Genomic DNA, 21,910 nt, shown 5'->3' on the forward strand with positions numbered 1-21,910 from the left:
CCATTTAAAGTCATCCTAACACTCATTTTTACTTTTACTTGCTACATAACAAAAAAAAATCTTTTGGGTTTACTTTGGCCTGTTTGGTTAATTCTCTCTCATAGTCTGATGTGACCTTCCTTACCATACTAGTCACCTTTCTTGCTTGCATTTTGTACTGCTCTATGTTTTTCTTTTTTTTTTTTTTTTTTTTTTTGCCACCGCTGTATACCTCTACTCATCCACTTAATTCACATTTGGTTTAACTCCTGACCTTGGGTATGCAGTCTGATATTGCTACTCTGAAGCAATTTCTGACCATGTCATGCCACTAACATTCTTTCCTTGAAGCTTCTCAAGCCACTGCACTGCTCCAAGATGACTCCCGAGTCTCTCATAATCACCAACTGTGTAGTTATTATTATCATTACATGACACCTCCAGGGAGTCCAAAGACTAGAGGGAGGGCACCTACTCTATAACTCTGTCTCCACCACTCAACTCACCAACTACAACAATACCATCTACCACCAACCATTATCACTAGTATTTTCAGACAATCACAAATATCCGTGCCCACAGTGGGATTCGAATCTGCAGCCTTTTGGTTGGAGAGCAGATACGCTAACCACTCAGCCAACCAGGCCGGCTGTTAGTTTAACATTAATCCCTTTTTTTGACAGAGAACTCCATGTGTTTTTGGCAACTTCCCAGAACACTCTCCCAATTGGAGGCAGAGTGTCTGCCTTGATTATGGATACATCGTCTCTCAAACCCACCCCTTGTATAACATGTTGTTTCATGTAATTATCCCTTAGCAACTGTACAAATCCCACTTCCATCTTGCTGTCCACTTTCCTCTTTCCGATTGATGTTCCCATAGTAAAGTATCCCATAATAACTGTTCAGCCTACACTCATGTTAATTTGTTGATACATGACACCTATATCTTCCTGTGGACCCCCTACTCTATAGAACCATCCAACAAAGTATCTTCTCCTATTTTCTTCTATCTCACACCAGACAGCCTTAAATGAACAACCCCCCCCCCCCAAGATCTAAAATCCTCTAATTTCTAATTTTGTTGGGTTGTAATTCTTCATTTATCATCAACAATATCCCCCTCCTGTCCTGTTCCCTCTATCTTCCCTGAAAATATAATACCCTTTACATTCTATCCCTACAACTATGTCATTTTCAGTTAACCAGGTCTCACTGATGCCTATAAGTTTTGGCCAAGTCAAGCTGACTAATGCCAAAAACTCCTCACCCTTATTCCTGATACGTCTTGCATTTGTGTACATGCATTTCAACATCCCTTTGTACCCATAATTACACTTGTGTAATATCATAACCAATGTATTAAAGTTGGAAACCTGTGAAATTTCATTTGGCATTACAAAATCATTACTGTACACATGCTCATTTATTGCAGGGGTAGCCAGATACATGCTTGATTTCATCCTTCCTAATATCTCTAATTTCCCTGGTTTTGAACCATCACACTCTCACTAAACAACTTTCTCCAAACATCTAACTCCAAAACCATTTAAATATAGTCTGTCAGGCATATATAAGTCATTTTGTCCATTAAATTCATTCCATACATCAACTGCACACCATTCCTCCTGCACAATTTTCTCACTGATAATTATGGCCCTTCTTTTCGGTTCTGTCCTATCATACCGAGGCAGGAGACTCACAATCTTTATTTCCACTAACAACTCTTTTCATAACTATGAATGAACTCTTCCATATCTTCTCTCACTGCATATTTCTCACTTTTCAAATTATCTGTGCCAGACAAATTATGAGTATAGGCAGAGTATGTGGACTACAAACTAGTTAACAAACTCAAGAAAAAGGGTAATATGACAGATGTCTATAAACTTCTTAATGGGTGTTATATGATAATGTCTGATGAAACAGTTATATGGAAAGTGAGGAAGAAACATAAAACACTCACAAAAGTTTAGTTTGTTTGCAGTTAAGAAATGGATAAGAGCTAGATTTTTTTCCACACAGCAGTGTAGGAGTGGAACAGTTTGCCTCTTGAAATTGTGAATGATTTTAAGGGAAGATATGACGTCTGTTTTGGGTTATGCATACCTTTCTTCAATGAATCTTTCACTCCCTGGTGGTCTCAGATAATAATAATATATGGAAAGGGAACAGTTCAATCTCCTCTGACATACAGTCTAAGGGAAAAAAAAAAGTTTGGATATTAATTATTAATGATATACTGTATTATAACTTCAGCATAAATTTTAATCGGATTTAGTTGTGACTGAATGTGGCTTGTTTGTAAGTCAGTTTGAAGCACTTTTTCAGTATATTACTTAGTGTATTATTTGTGTATTGTATAGTTCTGTTCTTTCAATTATGGAGTTGACATACCTAAGCTTATTGCATCGTTATTACCCAAGCGCTGCCACCATTTATAAATTACATTTTTTTCAGATATAATACAGGATTTGTAGCATACTTTGCTTATGGCATGTACACTTCCCATCATTTAAAAATGACACAGGTAAGAAATAGAGAAGAGCATATTTGCATGAAACAAAGACAGTGTGTAGGAGAGGGGGGGAGCTGGGTGATATCGATATAAGTCTTTCAGATATCTCAGATTTCAGTTAAAGAGTGGTACTAGGAAAATGTGTGTTTGCTTGGGGAGAGTTATAAACAGAATATTCAAGTGGGAGAAAAATGAATTTCAGGTGGCAGACTTGATATTATGTAGTGTGACTGGAGACATGAAAGATCTGAAGAACAGTGTCAACTGTGTCAATGAAGAGTGAAGATAGGATGCTCAGAAGGAGAGAGAGAGATCTGAGAGAGGAAGTGGTAGATATGAAAAATGAGTTGAGTTGTGTGAAGAGAGAGAGAGAGAGAGATTAGAAGATGGAAAGGCTGACTGATATGAGATGAACAAAAAGTGAGTGCAAGAGAAAGTTATGGGAATGAGAGACGGAGAAAGAATGGGCGAATCAGAGAATGAGAAAAAGTCATGACAATACAAGAGTAAAGGAAAGTAAGATGAGAGGAAAGCAGATAAGTGGGAACACAAAGGAGAATGCTGGGGGAAACAAAGGGAGAGATGCAGATGGAGGTGATTGAATGATACTTATGTGATGAGTTGAGTCCTCTCAGAGTGAAAAATTTGGAAAGAAATGCACTAATAGTTTTCAAAGTGTATGGTGTGATGTTTAGGTGGGTAGGATAAATTATTTACTAGGATGTTGCTATAGGACAGGAAACACAGAGGATGATAAGCAGGAAATGTTTTGGCAGATCAGTTTAATGAGTGCAAAATATCTCCTCTATCATATCACCTCTCATACGTCTATCAACTAGTTTTTGAAGTGGCACAGAAAAGAGAGAGAATTACTAAAGTGAACATCTTCTGTTGCACATCATAAAATACAGTAATCTATGGTTTATCCAACCATTTATCCAATGAACAATGACCCTTTAATTAACAAATCCTTGTATGTCAACTGATTTCTGGTAGAGCAACATGTAATTATACTTCATTTATGAGAACAGCAAATTCTGATTAACAGATAAATGGTAGATTACTGTATCCAAGAACTTCATGCAACATTAAATGAATTGAGGTGGAGGGGGGGTGCATTTATTTCTATACTACGTTTGCAAACACAAAATATTCATATCTTGAAATTTTCATAATAGAGATTCAGCTGTATGTTTACTTTAAAAAAAAAATACTGATATTTACATATAAGTGAAAAATGATGACATTAATTGTTTATTTGTATCTTATCTTTCAATACGATACCCTTCAATATTGTACCTTTTACTGATGTGTAAAGTATTAAAATGAATACAAATGCCTCTTCTCTCCAATTTCCAAACATCTACCAATCCTAATTAAACCAGACCAACACATTTACAAACACTATTTTAATGCAAAAACTAATTCTAATTCTGGAATAAAGAACTGTTAAATGACAAATGATTCTTAATTTAAATAATTTATTAAAATCATTTAATGGCAAAACAAAATTATATGCCTACAGCACCATAAGAACAGCTATAGATTAACTGTTGTGAAAGTGAAGTTACTCTGCTACAAACATTAGTAAATTTTGCAGCGTCTTTAAATGACTGTCTCAGATCATTTCCATACTTATAATTAGTTCCATTTTTGTTTTCTCAAAATTGCAATGCTAAACACACATACAAAAAAAAAAAAAATGCATCAACTTTTTCAGGCAATTCATTATCAACCCTCCCCAGGTGTACTTATTTTCATAGCCATATATAATCATGCTATGCAAAAAAATCTGCTTGCTAAATCAGAGAACAAAGAAAATTCAAGATATAGAAATCATCTTGATAAACCTACTCAAGATGTTACAAAAGTTCAATAATGTTAAATCTCACTGTAATTAAAACTTCTCATTAAAATGCATGTGTTCGCAGGACAACCTCATATTTTCAAGAAAGAAAAATCTGAGTAGCTTCAAGAGAAACAACTCCTGTCATATGATTGACAGGACTAAGTTAACCAACCATGTCAAAAGAATTTGATAAGGCCTAATAAAGTTCTCATTAGAGATGGGATTTGAACTGAAGTGTCTCTTACCCAAACAGATTATTGTATAAAGTGAAAAGTTCACAATATTCTCATTAAATCTTGTCTTCAGTTGTATTCTCTATAGCCTGAACTGCTATGCTCAGTCTCTAGATGCAATGAATCAGAGATACTAAGTTAATAAGTGTCACATTCAAGAGCGTATTCACATCAATTCTGTGCAATAACCACAACGAAGAATTCATAGAATGTCTTCTGTTCATCCAGTGTTTTATATTTACAACTATTCTGTGAATAATCCCATTTAACTTAATATTATACACTGCTGCCAAGCATTGCTATATTATTATTACCCAGAAGACTTTCAAAGCACATGATGACTTTCATCAAGTGAGTCCATTTAGATGACCATCTATTTACTACACTTAGTCTGCATTCTCGCCACCTCAGGCAATTCATCATTCCACACATACACAACACTCCTCCCTGCAAATAACATGATTCTTGCTTGTTCCTTTAACGCTTATTATCAATCCTCCCCAATTTCTATCTAGTAAACACCTCAAATAGAAGATGGGAGACATAACATCTGAATCATGTCACCCCCTCTTTTTTTTTTTTTTAATAGGAAAACAACATGAGAGGTTGTAAAACCTATTGCCCAAAAGTGTCCCATATGGACAAATAGTCAAGAAGAAATAAGCCTGTGAAGTCAGTCCTTGGGAAAAAGTGTGCAAGTAAGGCTATTCCAAAGATTAGAGGTAGAGTGAAACATTATTATTATTTGACACCTCAAGGGAGGGCACCTGCTCTATAACTCTGTCTTCACCACTCAATCCACCAACTGACCGCAACTACACCAATGCCATCTACCATCAACCACCACCACTATTTTTTCCAGAGACAATCACAAACATCCATGCCCATGGCGGGATTCAAACCCACAACATTTTGGCAGGAGGTAAGGTAATGTTGGTAAAGGAGGTAAGGTACTCTAACCACTCGGCCAGCCTGGCTGGCCGAGTGGTTAGAGTACCTTACCTCCTTTACCAACATTACCTACTTTTTTTTTTCTTTCAGATGAAGTGGGATAAACTATCTAAACTGGCCAAATGATGTAAACTGTAGCCATGCCTGTGATATTATACTGTCTCCTCCCTCCTTTACAACACTGTACTCCACTGCTTAAAACAGAGTGCAGTGTTGTGAAGATTATTCCCAATTTGGTCAAAATCAGCTGAATATAATTTGAAACATTCTCTACAAAATTTCAATTCCAGTGTTTTATTTTTCTTGGGGGGGGAGGGGGGTATGTACTGAATTCTTTAGAGAAAACCATAAGCAATGTCAGAAAGAGTAATATTACAAACATAGTGAATTCATCAAGCACTTCATCATTCAACCAGTATCATTTACATACAAATTAAACAGTGAAGGTCCAAAAATAGACTCTCCTCTTCTCGGATATCACTCCCCTATACACAACTTGCTGATAACTATCAGACAGTCAATCTTCAATCCAGTGTGAACCAATCTACTATTCAACCTATCTGTTCCACTTTAGCAAAAGCTTTAGCAAATTGTAATATACCACTGTGTATGCATCCCATTTGTCCAATGCACCTATCACCTTGTTATAGTATGCAAGAAGATTACTAAAATGCAATCTACCTTTAGAAAACCCATGCTGCCCATCAAAGAAAATATTACCATCAATCCAATTCTGAATCCAGTTCATGACTAGAATATCTAACACCTTTATCACAACTCCAGACAGAAAAAATGAAATGTAAATTGAAACCTTAGTCTTATCACCTGATTATGAAGCAGAATGATTTTTTGCCCTCTTTTCACTCCTTTGGAACTTGAGCAAATCTAAGACTCATGTTAAAGAGGTAAGTTAAAGCTGTTGTTAACTCCCTCAAGACATGCAATGATATACCATGAAATCTTCCGGCTTTATTGACATCAAGTTCACTCAATTCCTCCTTCCTCTCCATTCACTCCAAGTTCTGAATGATGTTACTTTCACAAGGAGGAAATACCTTTATGAACTGCTAATTTAACATCTCTATTATGTTTTCCTCAGTGGTTATTATTCTACCATTTTCTCCAAGTAGTATCAACCTTCCATAATTATTCTCTCTCTTTCTCTATTTTATTGTCCCACACATTGAGAAGAAAGGAAAAAACCTCTCTTGGCTTCATTAGATAAATTCTGCTCATACTGCAGGCTTTTGCTACCCTTACTAATCAAAGTAATCAAAGGTAACTCACTTTGTTCTTCTTATGCAGCTGACTATTACCACTTATCCTGTGCTGTTTCCATAATGACTTTTTCTTCCAAATTGCATGTTTCTTTATTCATCCATTTCATGCCTTGATGTTGAGAATGCAATCAGACATTGCCTCTGACAGACAGTTGCTGAACAGGTCCCAAGCAGTACTGATCTCCTTTCCATCCAATTCTTCATTTCTATGTCATAATCACTAGCCCTATAGTTCCACGTATATCCATTTCTCACAGAAGTCCTCATATGGCTGGCCGCCACCCAAGTAATCATTTCGTGGTCACCTTAACTAACTGGAGGGAGATTTAACACCTCATTTCCGCTAATATCTTGTGATGAGATAATCAAATCTGAAACCTTTTATCTCCATGTACCCTCTGTTAGATAGTGCCTGAAGTAGCTGTCCCTGAAAAACAAGAAATTCATCCTCTTTGATCCCAGACACTGTGATTGTTTGTGATGTTTGTAACTGTTTGCTAGGCAGGAGATGAATCTCATCACCTTTTGTGAGACTACTGTCCCTGCTAACTGAAGGACTGAATTTGCTTGAAAAGTTTTATGTGATCTCTAATGCATAGCTTCTGGAGTAGCTAAAAAATAAACTTTTTTTAGTTTTTTTTTCATTACTGTGGATGGTAATGATGTATTAATATGGTAATACATTATTACCATCCACAGTAATGATGTATTACGTGTTCACTTTTCATCCATGGGGAAACTTTAAAAATAAAAATAAAAATCTGTAATGCAACATCTAGAAGCATCTACAGAGGATAACACATCTTAAGTTCAAGCTGATCTTCTCAGAGAACTTTATGCAATGTTTAAAACAAGCTATATTCCATATGTGATTGGACTGGTTGGGCAATCATGTCCTTCAAAGATACATATGTAGAGGTGTCTGCAATGGACACCATGAAACTTCTCCTCCCTCCTTAGTTATGCTGAAATTCTCATACATGCATAAAACAATGTAAGAAATGACAGGATTCCAAATTTGGTCAAAATTAGATGAATGAACATTTACAGAGGTGTCTGCAGAAGATGAGAAAAGGAAGAGGGGGGGGACATTTTGGGGACTTTTTCATTCTTTTCAAAGTGCTCCGTGTATTTTATTAACTGGACTTAGTGAATATAAGGCAAGCTGGGTCCTGTTGAATATCTCTATTTTATAAAAGTAACTCAAAATTTCAACTACAACTGAAATTATAGGTCAAATTTTAGGCAGATGATAATATTGTAATATCATTCCAGGACCTTTTTGGCTTAAGAGTCACAGCATGCGTATGTTATCCTCTTCCAAACGCTATATAAATCCCAAATCCACCAAACAAGATTTCTCTAAAATATCACATCAAATAAAAACCTTAACAAATAAACGAAATATATTATGTAAGACTTACTATGTATTCCGGGTATTCAAACATATATGTCATTTCGCATTTGTTTTCTTCAAAGTTCGTAAGATAATTGAATAATCCAATCATTGATAGCAAAAACGATAACACATAAATGGTAGATTTCATCTTCGGCAATTCCATGATGCTTTCCAAATTTCACTTGTGATCCGTACACACGCCGGATACAAGTTGGTAACCTACAGCTACAGTCTTCAACTGTGGAGAATGTCAAAAGAATTTTTATGAACACTGAACATTTGTAATGACTTTCAAATAAGCGGTGTCATTGGCAAAACAGATATTTACGTTTAGTAATTAGTAATTTTTAAACCAAAAGAAAACCGCCACATTACACCAAGCGATGATATGTCACACACATTCCATAATGATGAAACTCAGTTTAACGTGACTTCATCGGCGCAAGAAAAAACGTGATCAAGAATTTTTGTGAGGGCATTCGAAAAAACGTGAAAACTTTAATACCTCTTGAATAAGTACTGGTTGTTAAAAGAATAGTTACTTAGCTTTAAAAATACATTAACCACAAGAACGTGACATCAATCCCCATTTCACACAAGACAGCCCTCTAATGAGAGATTTGGACTTGCGCTTAATTATTAGAATAGGGAAGCGAGTTTTTTGGAGTTTTGGTCTTTTAATTTTTTTTCTCTTCTATTATTATTATTATTCCTGATACCTCCAAGGAGTCCGAAAACGCATCGCGGGAGGACATCTTCAACTGTCTCTACACCTTACCTCTACTACGAATCAACGCCATCTACCGCCCACCTCCAACACCACCACAACTAGTAATTTTTGTCTGTAAATTGCGTGTGTTCTGAAGGGCCGATTTGTATGTATGCGGGATGAAAAACCCGTGTTTCCGGGAGAAAAAACTCTGCTACCTCCGTATGAGATCGGCTAACTCACCATCTATTATTATCTCCATATTACTATTAGTAGTATCTCATAAAGTCAGTAGACTCGTCAGAACACGCAATATCTATCATAACCTCATCGTAAATTCATTCACTGGCACGGAACTCGAAAACTAAATCTGGCAACACATTCTACTCACCACTTTCCGAATAAAAATCTAGTCCACACACCCTTACTAACCAGACCCTTACACAGTGGCGTAGCTGGGGGGGGGGGGGGGAACTCCCCTGGTGACACTTTGAACCTTTTTGAACTTCTGCAGTTAATTCTAAAATACAGTCTCAAGAACTCAGTTCCCAATATTGTAATACTAATACGAATTTCCTCACAATTGCTGTAAGGATTGCTAGTTGTGAGAGGAGTTTTTCTAAATAAAATTTGATTAAGAATTACCTACATTACTATGAAATAGACTTCGCGAATGTCGTCGACGATTTTGCTAACAGAAAAGCAAGTAAAATAACATTTGAGAATGTTGAAATTAAAGTTTTATTTCAAAACTAAGCATAGTGTTTTAATTTATTTCCCTATATGTCGTTTTGACTTTTTGTAGTATTTTTCATGTGTATTGAGAGGGGCGGCAAACTCAGGGACCGCTCGGGACGTAACAGCTCTAACTACGCTGCTGCCCTTACACAACATCTATTATTATTTTTATTATTATTTGACACCTCCAGGGAGTCCAAAGACTCATTGAGGGAGAGTGTGCCAACAGCATCGAACGATTGTGCCCCTTCCAACTACTAACCGCGCTCAAACTTACTTAACTGAGCCATTAGTAGCAGAGGCTCTACCAATCGACCAACCTTTGCCGGCAATGAGTGACTTGAGTTCTTTTCTCTCTCTCTACTCGCCATGTATTCAAACATATCCTTTGTGTCAATCTTATAGAATCTCTTTAATAACGCACAGGTTTTTATTATTTAACCTCTTTCCCACCTATGAACTAAACTTCCAAACCCATACTGTTTAGCTTATCTCTATAGTCAGTAGCGAACATATAAAAACTGCAACAACTGCCCTAATACTGAACTGACACCCACTCACATTTTTACCTGGCCAGCAATTGCAGCAGTCTTGCAAGGAACAGACCTGAACATAAGACCTAATCCTGAACATAGCTCTATACAATAAAATCATTGACATGGCCAAAGCAGTTCAAAGAGCACATGGAAACATCTAAGACTCTTCAAATGACAGGACAACAACAACAGTAGAGCACTCAGGATTTAATCTTGGGGTGGGGTGACCCGCGTTGAGTAGACGACTTGAGAATACCCACTGCGCATCGCATACGACCTATGCTGAGCATCTGCAATGATCGCTAATTCATAAATAGTATAGAAATAGAAGACACGATACAACATAAAAAAAAAAATAATGAATTTTAATTAGGAATAAATTTTCGGAAAATTTTCTAGTGTCTTTTTTTTTTCCTTTTTCTTTGGGTACAGGGCCCTTCCCCCCCCCCTCTGGCTCTGCCACTGCCTATAGTGAGCAGCCCACGTACCTGTCACCAGCTTGTTCTCGGAATCCTATCCACCACCTCCTGATTCCCATGTTACCCAGATAACCAAATATGCTCACAGTAGTCAAGATAAGCCTCGATCATACACGTATAAATAAGAATAATAACCTCTTTACTTCTCGTGTCTTTTTCAACTTCCACGTAATTCTTTGAGCTATTTTACCAACCTTTATAGGTCCTCGGAACTTCAATTCTCTGTTCCACCATTACCTCCGAAACCCTAGCCTCGTTTATATCCTGCAATCCAGTACTATCAATGTGACACATAGTATATAAATTTATCATGTGTATAACTTACATAGAAAGAAGAAAATGGAAAAATAAAGACACCCCAGAAGGGAAAATACAATATAGAAAAAAACTGAATGACAAATTGAGAAGGGAGCAGAAAGGAGTAGAGAAGATTGACTTAAAAAACAATGTGAAGAAATTGAAAATTATGAGAGAGTGGGGGGGGGGTTGATCTTTTGTATGAAAAAGCAAGAAGCATGAATCACAAGAGAAATGGAATTCGAGCTATAGGCATAGAAAATAAGAATGGAGAAATCATAACTGAACAAGATAAAATCCAAATGAGATGGAAGGAATACATTGAAGATCTATATGACAAGCAAAATAGACCAAAGGAGTTACCATTAGAAGATATAAAGAAGGTAAATGAACATGATCTAGGCCCAGAGATTTTGAAAACAGAAGTAGAAATGGCCAATAAAAACTAAAATGTGGAAAGGCAGAAGGAATAGATTAAATAGATTAAAGAAGGAATTCCTGCAACAACTTCTGAAGAAATAACCAAAATAATAAATTAAATTTATAACAAAGGAGAATTACCAAGGGATTTCATGACCTTAATATTTATACATGTACCAAAGAAAAGTAATGCAGTGAACTGCAAGGATTTCAGAACAATAAGAGTTGGGATGGTTAATCTGGTCCGCGGTACGACAGAGAGGAGTTTAGAAGGTGGGCCATAATCGCAAATGACTTTATGCGTAGGTTATGCAGACGGTGTAGTGTGGAGTTCTTGGACGTGTGGAATTAGTTTGATGGGAGAAAGGATTTATACAAGATGGATGGCCTGCATTAGAATGGATTTGGTGTGTGTAGACTGGAAAGCGTGTTGCTGAATGAAGTGAAAATGGATGTGCAAAACCAGGGAAACTAGAACTACCAAGGAGGGGGGGGTGGATATGCAGACATCACTGAGACAGTTGAGTGTAGGACTGTATATAATGTACCCCAGCCAGTACTAAGGACAAGAAATAGGAATGGGACAGTTAGAATAACGCATCAAGATAGGGGTTGGGACAAAGGGACCTCTGCATTTCATGTATACTAATGCCAGGAGTATTAGGAACAAGAAGGAAGCATTTTTGGTCTTGATTGGCTCTTTCTGACCACAGGTTATTGGCATAAGTGAAACATGGATGACGGAAGATGATATAGTTAGTGGGATATAATGTGTAGGTTATAGTTTGTTTAGGAGGGACAGAAAGAATAAAATGGGGGAAGGAGTGTTATTGATGATAGATGATGAACTACAGGCAAGGAATTGTATCGAAGGATAGTGAAAAGAGCTCGTTTGAGGCTATTTGGTGTGAGATTGAGACTGGCAGAAGAAAATATACAGTTGGGTGCTGCTATAGTGCAGGTGATGGAATAGATGATGGATATAGTATGCATAAACAATTTGATGAAATGAGTGGAAGGAGGGTAATATTATGGGGGATTTCAACCATGGTAACATTGATTGGAAGGAGGAGAGGACACGTGTGAGGAAGGAAATAGATTTTATTCAATTATTAAGGGATAATTATCTGAGACAGCATGTAATAGAAAATACTAGGGGTTTGAGAGCGCTTGACCTCGTAATAGCATCTGAGAATTTGACTTTAATGAATATGACGATGTTGCCACCTATTGATGAGAGTGATCATAAGACGTGGGAGGTGGCTGAAGGTGTGAAATTTTCGATTAAGACAGGGTATATGTGGAATTACCATGCTGGCAAGTATGACAAACATTGGGGATTGCTTGGATCAGTGCCATGGCATGTAAAACTGCAAGGGCTGGATGCCGATAGAGCATGGAAAGTGGTCAAGGAGTATTTACAGGAGGTTATGGCTGATTATATACCTAGGGTCCGAATAGTAAAACAAGTAGGGGTTAAATGAATGAATAACATCATTAAGACTTGAGCTGCAAAAAAAGAAACAACTGTCGAGGGAATTTAAAGCAAGAGGTGACTGGCAGGCACACGAACGGTATAAAGCGCAGGCCAGAAGGGTACGAGTGTGGTAAAAAAAAGCAAAAGCGAATTATGAAAGTAAACTAGCTGCAAGCTAAAGAGAACCCCAAACAGTTCTTTCAATATGCTGCAAGCAAAAAAAAAAAAAAAAAAAAAAAACACGTCAAAATGATTTTAAGGAATGATGATGGTAAGGAGGTCACTGAATCAGTCGATATGCTAGAATTACTGTGTGAGCACTTTGCAAGAGTATATCATCCAGGTGGTGACATTGACAAAATGAAGGAAACATTAGTTTATACGGGAATTGTGATGAATGAAGTGGAGGTGAATAGTCTATTACAGAACCTTACTGTGAACACATCTGTGAGATTGGATGGTATACAGCCACGGGACTTACATGAAGCGGCTAAAGAATTATCAGTACCCTTGACCATGTCGTTTAATCTGAGTCTCTGGTCTGGTTTAGTTCCGAAGGTGTGGAAAGAAGGGAAAATAGATCCACTGCATAAAGGAGGTTCCAAGACTACTGTTGCCGACCAATCAGCATGTCAGGAGTCGTTATCAAGGAATTGGAGAAAGTAGTCAAGAGAAAAACACAGGAATGGATTGATGAAAATGGGATACTGTATGGGGGACAGCATGGCTTTGTGAAGGGTAAATCATGCCTCAGTAACTTGCTCAAGTTTTATAACACTGTGACAGCCGAACTGGATAAGAGTGATGGGTTTATGATATTCTGGATCTGGCTAAGGCATTTGACAGGATACCACATGGAATTCTAATCCGTAAACTACAACATATGGGAATGGATATAGGGTTGGTGAGATGGATAGGTGGGTGGTTGATGGAGAGATATCAGAGAGTAGTTTATTCAGGTGTAGAGTCCAAAAGACGGCCTGTGACTATAGGTGTACCACAGTACTCTGTTCTTGGACTACTGCTGTTTAATTTGTTCATTAACGATATATGGTAGGATCTAAGAGGAAAAGTTCATTTGTTCGCTGATGATGCAAAGTTGGGTAGGGCAATAGTGAATGCAGAAGATGTCAAAATCTTCCAGGACAACTTGGATAGATTGGAGTTCTGGGCTAAGGAGAATGGATGTCAATTTAATGTGACAAAATGTAAGGTTATGCATTTTGGGGTGAAAAGATTAGCAGCATTATACCAGATTGGTGGAACTGTACTCCAGGAGATTGATGAGGTCAGGGACTTGGGAGTGTTGGCGGATAGGGAGATGAGTTTAGGGGTAACATTGCAAAAGTGGCTAAATCAGCTCATCGACTCACTTGGTTGTTGAAAAATACTTTGACGAGAAGAGACAACCAAGTTTTTTGTACATCACTACCGAGCCTTGATAAGACCTCATCTCGACTGCTGTGCCCAGATTTGGTCACCTAGGTTTCTTCTTGATGGGGAGGAAGTGGAGAGGATCCAGAGGCGAGTGACCAAGATGATAGCAGGTCTATGAAATGAACCTTATGAGAACAGGTTGAAGATTTGTGGGTTGTAGAAATTAGTTGATAGGTGGAGAAGAGGAGATATGATTGAGACATTCAAATTGCTAAAGGGTTTCTATAGAATTAATTCAAAGGATATTTTTGAGATCAGGGCTGGTGGTTGGAGAACTAGGGGACACCTATGGAAGCTGTACAAGGGTGTGGTTACAAGGGTGTTAGAGCTGGGCTCTTTACTTTTATAGTGGTAAATGAGTGGAATAAACTGGCAGAGTCTGTTGTGGGTGCTATGACGGTGAGTGAGTTCAAGGCAAGGTATGATAGATACTGTGAGAATGTCGTATAGTTGTGTGGACATGATGTTTATTTCCTCCCTCGATGAGTCTAAGGACTCCCTGGAGTCGCCCATAATAATAATAATAATAAGTCTCATTTCCCATACATCAAAAATACTTATGAGAATCTTAACACGAAGAATTGCATCGAAGGTGGAAGAATTTCTTGGAGAAGATCAGTTTGGTTTCAGGAAGGGTAGGGGAACAAGCGATGCGATTGTACTGTTAAGAATAGCAAGTGACAGAAGTCTAGAAGTGAATAAAGAGGTTAATATCTGTTATATAGATTTTGAGAAAGCTTTTGGCTTTGTTAAACGGGATCAGATGGTGGAAGTAATGGAAAAGATTGGTATAGTTTGGAAAGACAGAAGGCTAATTATTACACTATATATGGGACAAACTGGCATTGTGAGAGATATATATGGTACAACAGAACAAAGTATCATTGGACGAGGAGTAAGACAAGGCTGTTCTCTGTCACCAATTTTATTTAACATGTACTCCGAAGCAATGAAGCACTCGAGAATTCGGAAGAAGGAATAAATATTGGAGGTAAACGGATTTTTGCAATAAAGTATGCAAATGACAAGGTATTATTATCAAATACTGTAACAGGACTACAACATCTTCTGAATAGATTACTGAAATCCTGTATCAGTAAATGGGGAAAAATTGAATCAAGAAAAGACATTTGTATATCTCGGAAGTGTTATTAGCAGTGATGGAATATGTAAAAGTGACATAAAGCAAGAATAGCGATAGGAAGAGATCTGTTTAATAGAAAATGGAATTTATTCAGAAGCAAAATGGATAATAACCTAAAGAAAATACTAATAAAGTGTTATGTGTGGAGTGTTTCCCTCTATGCAGCTGAAACTTGAACATTGAAGAAAGAAGAAATTAAGATTTTGGAAAGCTTTGAGATGTAGATTTGGAGAAGGATGGAATAAAAAATCAAGTGAACAGATAAAATAACTAATGAAGAGGTCTTGACTAATGAAGAGTAGAAGCAGAAAGAAGTCTGTTAAGGAAGATAAAAAGAAGAAAGGGAAACTGGATCGAACATATTCTGAGTGGGATTGGAATCATCAGAGATGCCATCGAAGGAAAAATAGATGGAAAAAAGAATCAGAGTAAGAGTAAGGAAAACAATGCTAGATAGCATGCTGAATGGAGACAGGTACATAACCTTGAAAGATAAGGCTCAGAACAGAAAAGAGTGGAAGAAAGATTTTTGTTCCTAAAAGAAGAACCTGCTCAATTACAGAATACTTCAGAAGAAGAAGAACCTTACATTTTGCAATTAAATTTATAACTATTATAATTTTCCCACAATGTCAATTTATTTAAAAATAATCCAACAGGATATCTACACCACCTTTATAAAATATTGCATCCCCACATTTGCGTAATCAGAAAACAACAGAATATCTCGCCTTAAATGTTTCCCCATATAATTAGTATTCAAATTAAAGAGTAGTGGCCCTAGTACGGAACCCTGGAGCACTCCATTGGCTACCCTCATTTTACTAGATTCCAGCTATATACTACTCTCAAGTGTCTGCCAGTAGCCCATCTTTAACCATGCTACCAGTTTCATACCCATTCCCATTTTCTCCGAAATTTGTAATAGTTTTCCATGTGGTATTCTGTTAATTGAACCAGAATTTAGCATGATACTTAACAGTAATACTAAATTATTTAAACCTGTGAAGTTTCCATAATTAAACATTCACATGTGTGCCACAGTAAAAAAATAATATTTATTTTACAAATAGCTCAGTGAAAGTGGTGTTTACACTCCTCAGCGCTAAACTGCCGATGAAAGAGCGTCACGAGTTCGATTCTAGTCACCGAACCTTTATGAAGCCTTTTTTCGGACAGCTCCGGAGTTAGTCGAGCTCTGACACGAGCAAGAGACCGACTAACGATTTTCTCCCGGAAACTCGAGTTTTCCCGTAAACTCAAGAAAATGTATAGTAGAACCCACACTATTTTCAGACATTAAAATTATTGTGATATGGTTAAGTACTACGAGATGGTAGCACTTGTTAGCCATCTCTTCAGTACGTCCCTCTTAATTAGTGATAATCATGGGCCAGCTATCTCAGATGGGCTACCAGTAGAGATCGAACTGCCCACTGAAAAGTTAGAAAGGGCTAAAATGGCCTCCTCTACTCCCTATACGGGAATAAAGAGGCGTTAGCTGATTTATATATATATATATATATATATATATATATATATATATATATATATATATATATATATATATATATATATATATATATATATATATATATATCCTTCCTGGACGTAAGACTTACTAAGACATCTGATTCTATTAAAATCTCAATCTTTAGAAAATCTACACACACACAGATACCTGCATGCGTCCTCATATCACTATCCTGCACAGAAAGTGGGTATCATCTCAACCCTAGCACATCGTGCCAGATCTGTAATGTCAGATGATGAAGATCTAAAAAATGAACTACACCATCTACAAAGAACCTTCAAAAGTAATGGCTACTCGTCGAAAACTATTAATAAGCATCTACACCGCCGCCATCAAAACAACTCAGAAACACAAGACAATCCCAAAGGTTATATCTCCTTACCATTTATCAGCTCGCCCTCCACGAAACTGAGAAGAATTTTACGAAAGTTCAACATAAAAACCTGTTTCTCCACTCTTCCTAAACTAAGCTTGTTTGTATTTAAGCAAACACAAACAAGCTGACAACCATCTACAATTCCCAGGAGTGTACAAAATCACATGTGACTGCAGGAAGCAATACTATGGCCAAACAGAAAAATCCATCCTCCTACGTCTGGAAGAACACCAGAGGGACATTGCCTACAAAAGAACTAGAACAAGTGCCCTGTCAAGCCATGTACTGTTTTTAGTAAACACAAATGATGAAGGCCGTCAACATGAGATAAACTGAACAACAACCTCAAACCTTCATATATGCCGTGACGAGATGGAGCGTCGCATAGTCGAGTCTAAGGAAATTGCTATGGACCCTCATCACATAAATAATAACCTTAGCTATAATCTACCGAACTATTGCAGCTCTGCTATCCGATATTGGCACACTCGTGAAATCAGACGCACGCAACTGTTTAACAATAGAACTTCAACACGGACTGTAGTTACAGTTCAAAACTAATCGAATTTTATAATAGTCGTTTTTATAGTGATACGATGTTTCTTATAGTGTTTATTTGCTTTCTATGTTCACGCCTGAAGAAGTCGGACAATCCGATGAAACATGTTGCGTTTTGAATAAATTTAATTGTTATTCTAGTCTCGGTTATAGTCAGTATATATAAATATGAATATATATATGTTAAAGATGCCAAGCAATTTTATGAACTTGGTTTTAATCCTTTTTCGCAAGTAAGCAGGTGCTGATCACTTTCCCTTAGTATCTCCCCTAATGCAAAGCCCATCCCGTTGCAGAGATGTATTATGCTAGGCATTAAAGGAAAGGACCATATCCGGACCGGTTTCGACCTTTATTGACGTCTCAGCAGTGGGAGCCAGACCCAGAGATGCGAAGGTTGAATGCACAGCTTATAAAGTTTACCTATACAAGTTGACACAATGACCTTTGACCTTATTAAATAAAAATCTCAGGATAAGAGAAAGATGTAGAAAGTTTTTTTTACCAAGGGGATGTGCTTTGCATTAGGGGAGATACTAAGGGAATGTGATCAGAGCTTACCCCACCTTTACTACGAGTTGCCTCAGACCTGAACATAGATCAGGTGCAAACTTAACTTACTTGTGTGTTTGCTTTCTTGGGAAAAAGGATTAAAACCAAGCTCATAAAGCTTAGTATCTTTATCGTATAGTATACCCAAGGTAAAAAACTTTCTACATCTTTCTCTCATCCTGAGATTATTATTTAATAAGGTCAAAGCACCTTGTGGCAATTTGTATAAAGTAAAATTTATAAGCTCTGTATTACTTCAACCTTGGCATTATAGCTATTCTGATTATTAAATATAATACTTATAGATATGAACGTTAGAAAGATCTGGAAAAATCTATACCTTTGCTAATGTTGCTGCTGCTGCTTTGAAATTATGACTTAAACAACTAAGATGTTATGTCTCTAAATTGCGTATATTCTTCTGATTTTGGGAATGAAAATATTAAGTTTAAGTCTCTCAAAGGTAAGACCTTTCCACCAATGCAAGAGATTAACTTATTCTGAGTTTATTAAACCCTTAAAAAGATTATTCCAGCAATAACAAAATATCTGACATAAAAGTGTGACTCAGGGTCTAATATATCAATATGCAGGTTGTAAAAAAGGAATGATATACAGTTGGTGGGCCCGTGGCCTGAGTTTGATAGAAGCGAAGGTTTGTACAATGCTCATGCTAGGTTCTAAAGCTTTGTTCAGTGAGAGTGTGGAAGCACAAAGTCGGGAAAACTAAAGCAATTATTAGTCCAAATTCAGACGAGTGTGTATTACGGCACCTATGAAGCAGATGAACGTGAGAATGATAAAAAAATACAGAATCTAGTATCGCAAGAAAAAATATTGAAAAAGGTAATCAATTCCGGAAGTAAAGGTGGTTGGGGCTGACATGGAAACTACAGTATACTAATATCAGAAATATCAGGAATTTTGGCAATGTGTAAGCTCACCAAAACTTATACGCATTAGTGGGACTTGGCTAACAGCAGATGGTGTAGTTACAGGGATAGAATGTGGTGGATTTTGTATTTTCAGGAAGAATACAGCAGATAGGACAGGAGGTGGATGATACTGCTGATGACAGAAGAAGAAGAAGAATTGAGCCAACAAGTGAAAGAGTCTTTAGTCAGATGTCAGTACTTTTGAGTCAATCTAATGTGAGATTGAGATTGCTGCTATAGGCCAAGGATCAAGTAAACCCATGCATCATTTTAGTACAATGAGTGCAAATCAAGTAATTAATGCAAGAACTTAACATAATCAACTGGATTGTATATTGGCCGAATGAATTTAATAATTGAAACAAAGTAAAAAAACACGAACAAGTTTCGCCAAAAAGATCTTTTTCTGTGTTTTTCCATATGATAAAGATGTCATCCACGTACCTCCACCACACTGGGGGGGGGGTTAAGGTCTAAATGAGACAGAATGTCATTTTCCAGTTTCTCCATAAAGAGATCTGCACCAGTGCGGGGGGGGGAGAGAAGTAAGATCAAAATGCTGATTACTTCTTCTACTGGAACATTGGTAAATAAGAATGTTACATCCAGGCATGCAAGAAAGTCTGTTTAAAAGATCGAGATGTTCTTCTATTTATCAACGAAATGTTGTAAATTTTTTTATGTAGGTATCCGAATTACGGATGTGTGCCTTTAGGAGACTGGCGAGATGTTTCGATAATAAGTATGTGTGAGAATTCACTCCATCGACTATAGGGCGTAGAGATATTCCATTTTTGTACACTTTCGGAGAGCCATATAGTCAGGGCGTTAGTGGATGTAGCGACTTTAATCTTCGTGTTAGGTCTATTGACCAGCTGTCCATATTATATAACAAGTTGTTTGTTTTATTGTGATTTTTTCCTGTGGGATCTGAATCTAATGCACGATAGGTAGATGTGTCAGAGAGTAAGTCCGTGATCTTTTTCATATAATCTCTGGTGTTTAAAACAACTGTAGTTACCATTCTCTGCTTTTAAGATGATAATTTCCCTATTTTTCTTGAAGCTAAACATAGCTCTTTTTTCTAAAGGCATTATATTTTGGTTTGGAGCTCTTGAAGATAAGAGAATGATGGCACTTTCAGTCTGAGATCATTTGCTATGAGTTCAGGTAATGACGAAACTGCCTTTTCTATGTTACATATGATGTCCACTTTAGGAATGTGGTCTGGGGCAATAGCAAAATTGAATCCTTTCTTTTGTATACTAACTTACGGTTTAGATAAAACGTGGTCAGAAATGTTAAAGATTACTTTGTTATCTGGCAGATTGGATCTTGATTTACAACTGTTTTTATAAAGTGCGATGAATTTTTCAATTTGGCTTTTTTTGCTGATAGAAAAGGCCTTGTTAAAATTATTATTTATCATTTTGTCTAAAAGTGACCATAGGTTTGGTTTATGTTGCTTGAGATGTCTTCATGTATTTGATAGCATGTCATATGGTTTTGACTTGGAAAATGAATAGACATGCTGGAGTATCAAAGAGACGGGAACTTATGTGGAATTATAATGCAGGTGATTATAATAGTCTTAGACGTCAACTTCGGGAAGTTTTATGGAGGTAGGAATTGGAAGGCCGGGATATCGTTAGTGCGTGGGAAATTGTGAAAGAATATTTGTTAGCAGCAATGGTAAGTTGTATACCACGAGTGAAGAAGAGGACACAATTTGGAGTAAAGTGGATAACAAACAATATTAAACAGGAATTGCATGCGAAAAAGAGGCTATGGAAGAGATATAAGGTGACAGGCGAAGAGAGGATGCGTGAAGAATATAAGACACAGGCCAGAAGAGTGGCTAGTGTGGCAAGGAAAGCGAAACTGGAATATGAGAGGAGATTGGCCCTAAGATCCAAAGAAAATCCTAGGGAATTTTTTAGCTATGTGGCCAGTAGGAGACGAAATGAATGTGGAAGAATGATATTATGGGATAAAAATGGTAATAGAGTGACTGATGCAGAGGACATAGTGGAATTGTTCCTTGACCACTTTATTGCAGTATTTCATCCTGGAGGAGTCAGTTTTAATACTAGAGGTATACAGTTGGTTCGAGGTTTAGAGGTACAGGAGGAGAGAGTGTTTCAGATACTGAGAACTCTGGATGTCAATAAAAGTTTGGGACTGGATGGTATTTCACCACGAGTTTTGAGAGAATGTGCTAGGGAAATGAGAGTGTCTTTAACCTGGCTTTTCAATGAAAGTCTGGCTTCGGCGGTGCCCAGGGAATGGAAGGAAGGTAAGATAGTGCCATTGCATAAGGGAGGTAACAGACTGGAAGTGTCTAATTATATGCCAGTCTGTGTGTCATCAGTAGTTGTTAAGATCTTGGAGAAAGTAGTGAGGGACCGTATACAGAATTGGGCAGATGAGGATAATGTTATCTGTGAGAGTCAACATGGATTTGTGAAAGGGCGCTCTTGTTTTAGCAATATGCTAGCCTTTTATAATA

At 37.2% G+C, this 21,910-nt stretch overlaps 1 protein-coding gene across 1 annotated transcript in view; it reads right to left on the reverse strand.

Moving 5' to 3' along the window:
- The window catches only part of LOC150107878 (GPI inositol-deacylase-like), a 208,894-nt gene extending 199,951 nt beyond the window's left edge, over window positions 1–8,943 (reverse strand). The window contains exon 1 of the mRNA XM_090415369.1: window positions 8,235–8,943. Coding sequence (XP_090271495.1) covers window positions 8,235–8,372 — 138 coding nt within the window. The 5' untranslated portion in view covers window positions 8,373–8,943. The remainder of the gene's footprint in view (window positions 1–8,234) is intronic.
- Window positions 8,944–21,910: the final 12,967 nt, after the last annotated feature.

The sequence above is a fragment of the Typopeltis vanoorti genome, chromosome 3 (assembly GCF_054136105.1).
Source record: "Typopeltis vanoorti isolate ZY-2024b chromosome 3, IOZ_Tvanoo_1.0, whole genome shotgun sequence".
NCBI classification, from domain to species: Eukaryota; Metazoa; Arthropoda; class Arachnida; order Uropygi; family Thelyphonidae; genus Typopeltis; species Typopeltis vanoorti.